We start from the raw sequence: 3,118 nt of genomic DNA, 5'->3' as shown, positions 1-3,118 counted from the left end.
TGCTGAACTCCTTCATGTACTCAGAATACAGCTATAAGTGGTGTGACAAACTGTGCATACTGCCATGTTTACCACTTCTTAAAGACAGTTTTTCTCTTGCAAAGCTAGAAGCAAGTTCCAGTAAAAAATTTTGTTTTAACAAATATTTCATTACTTTTTTACTCATGAGTAAAATATGTTAAAAGTGTTTGGGTGCTACACTCGCTACCCAACAGTATGTACAAAAGCAGACATATAAAAACACAAGAGCTGCCCTTGTTAAGGCAAAAAGAGCAAAGTACTTTCTTGCATTGCGGTACTTAAAGGCACCATGTTTCAAGACTGAAAAATAAAGGCAACAATTGTCCTTGCCAGTTCCATGGATGACCATTACAACTGCCCCAAGAATCATAATATTATATTTGTGCCTGCTAGTTCTAGAAAAGTGCAATGTTTACGTTCAAGTTACAGAAATTTTATTTCCCTTCTTTTGAACAATATAAATTTGAAAAATAAGTTATTAAATTATACTGGATCCAGCACACCTGGTTCCTCTGTCTTGTAGATTTTGGTCAGAAAGACTTCCACCTTGTCATCACCCAAGTGACAGATGTCCAAGATGCAGACAACATGTTTGCCATCGAGATCCTTTGCTGCTTTTACAATTTCATCTAGAAGTTAAGAAAGGGTGTTTTTAAAAGGTATTTACTGTATATTGTGTGTACAATAAAGAGGTGTACTGAATTGATACTGTTTGCCATACAGTAATGTATGTATGTTCAACCTTCTTTCAGTGAAAAATTTTATTAGTAAGTTCAATCACTAGAAATGATAGCATCAGAATTAGATATGGAAAAGCTGATATATGGATTAATTAACCACTAGTGATCTCAGATTTCATAGCACTATTGAAGGAAAAGTGATGATGTATTTAAATAAAATCAGGTCTGTATGTTCTATATAACCATGCAGGAAAACATGATGTTTATCCAGCACTTTGCAGTATGACACACACGGTAATGCTCATCATATTTGTTCTGATGTGGTAGTAATTAGAAGCATAATCTGAAGTAATTCAATAGCAGGCAAATACTTCAGCACATAGGCACTGCAGGTTGTGTTAAAACAGCTGTTCAAAGTGTCATCACTTAAATTAACTGACTGATTGACAGTTACTCCATTTTATTTCAAAGCACACGCTGACTTCCATCTATACCAGTATAACTTTGCATCAACAAATAACTGCCAACACTACCTAGGTCACTTAGGAGTTTGTGGTTTGGGTATTAAAATACTGTCTTCAGAGTATGAGAACAGCTCCAGTAAAAACTGCCTTGAAAGTTCAGAGTTACATCTATTTACTAAAGGTGATGACATAGAATTCATGTCTCTCACTGAAGAGGTGAGCAATGTCTGACCCACACCAGAGATTTCTACAGAGAATTACCTCTTGCACTGAAAAATAAAACAAGAAATGATAAATGAATAATGCCAGTGAAAGCCAGTCTCACCTGAAAGAGAAAACACGTCACAAGGCCTTCCATTGCTAGTGGCCTTCTGCTGATGTGCAGAGATGCAGCTCATACAAGACAATAATGTGTCATTTTGAATCTCTTCCAGTTGAAATAAGTGGGGATCTTCAGGACAAAACAGCGGGAGAAATGCAACATCTATTGCTACATCGTGGTTTACACCTGTTGAAGAAAAATATTTCAGTTAGCAGAAAACTTCATGTTCAGCCCATTAGCAACGTCATGCACCATTTCTTTTTTTTTTAAACACACCATTGTTTATATTATACACAAGGACATTCAAATTGATATGATGTTATAACATACTATGGGGTTAAGGGTAACAATGCTGTTAGCTCAGAAAATATTAAACCGACATTAAATATTAAACCTGCAAGGGCAGAGAAATTAACTTTACAACCAGTGTATCTATGCAGTGGGCAGTACAGAGTTGCTTTCATCTTGAATATCAAATTGTCAGTCCCAGCATTCTAATCACTGTAAATATTCAAACACCTTCTCTACAAATCTCCATTAGCAAATAATGGAAATTTTTAAATTATGGGAAATTAACATAAGCGATGTTAAGCAAGGCAATTTCCCTCTCCTTTTAATGGAAAGACAAAAATCAAACAAATTAATAACCTACAATAATGGTAGCAAACAGATACACATCGACTTGCCTATTTATATTTTAACAAATAAAGATGAATAAACAGACACTTTCTGTTAGCCAGAAGCAGCAGAGGGCAGTTAATGAGTATGGCTAAAATACAGCCCTTCCTTTTTTTACCCTGGAAGGGAGGCACGTTAAGAGCAACAGAAGAACCAGCTCAATAAAGCTGAAAAGAAGCATTTATAGTTGTTCTTTTCTCTTAAAGAACACTGACTCATTTCTGATGAACACCTCTCCAGTAGGAAAGTCGGCTGACAAGTGCAATTGAATAATCTACCTGATTATGTCAGAATGGTCGAACTACTGAACAGGACCTACTTCTAACTGAAATAATCAATAGCTTAAGGGCCACACACATTCTTAAAATGACAAACAGAAGCCTATACACAAAACTGAAATTATATGATAAGTGATACTAGAAACAAAATATTCAGTAACTTCACTGAAAGGTATTTCTAATGAGAATTACAGCTTTCTAGTAAAAAACTTACCCTAAATGAGGACTCTAACAAAAATGTAAAACATCAGTAATTTTTATACTCAGAATCCATTGACTGATTTAGAGAAATTCATTCAGTTTCTGATGAACTTATATACTGCTTTTGCTTAACCTTTTCTACAGGACAAGTTACTTACCCAGAACTGTCACTTCATAGTACCCAAGGCCACTAGCACTTTTAAACTCATCGATACTTTTCTCTGCTGTGGTTTCTTTTGGCTGGTGCACTGCTGCATGAAGGTTGTACTGTTGCATAAGTAAGTCTTTGTACACATAATCAAATTTACGTGGGATACTTTCAGGGAAAATTTTGCTGTGATGCAAATATTTCATTAATTTGTCTTTCACTTGTGTCCACAGGTCACTCTGCCAGGAATCACAAGTTCTTCTAGTCTCTTCAGTTTCAGGTATATCACTTGTTCCTTCTCGGTCTGTTATAAGCACAGAAAATAT

General features: G+C 35.4%; 1 protein-coding gene across 1 annotated transcript in view; it reads right to left on the bottom strand.

Annotated features, from left to right (window-relative positions):
* Positions 1–438: 438 nt before the first annotated feature.
* Positions 439–3,118, bottom strand: part of RADX (RPA1 related single stranded DNA binding protein, X-linked) — a 19,432-nt gene continuing 16,752 nt past the window's right edge. Inside the window, exons 13-15 of the mRNA XM_064669952.1 lie at positions 2,803–3,096; positions 1,491–1,673; positions 439–650 (exon numbers count right to left, since the gene is read on the bottom strand). Of these exons, the coding sequence (XP_064526022.1) occupies positions 505–650; positions 1,491–1,673; positions 2,803–3,096 (623 nt within the window). The 3' untranslated portion in view covers positions 439–504. The remainder of the gene's footprint in view (positions 651–1,490; positions 1,674–2,802; positions 3,097–3,118) is intronic.

Source organism: Pseudopipra pipra, chromosome 13 (assembly GCF_036250125.1).
Source record: "Pseudopipra pipra isolate bDixPip1 chromosome 13, bDixPip1.hap1, whole genome shotgun sequence".
Taxonomy (NCBI): domain Eukaryota; kingdom Metazoa; phylum Chordata; class Aves; order Passeriformes; family Pipridae; genus Pseudopipra; species Pseudopipra pipra.
This window is presented reverse-complemented; position numbering and strand designations above follow the sequence as displayed.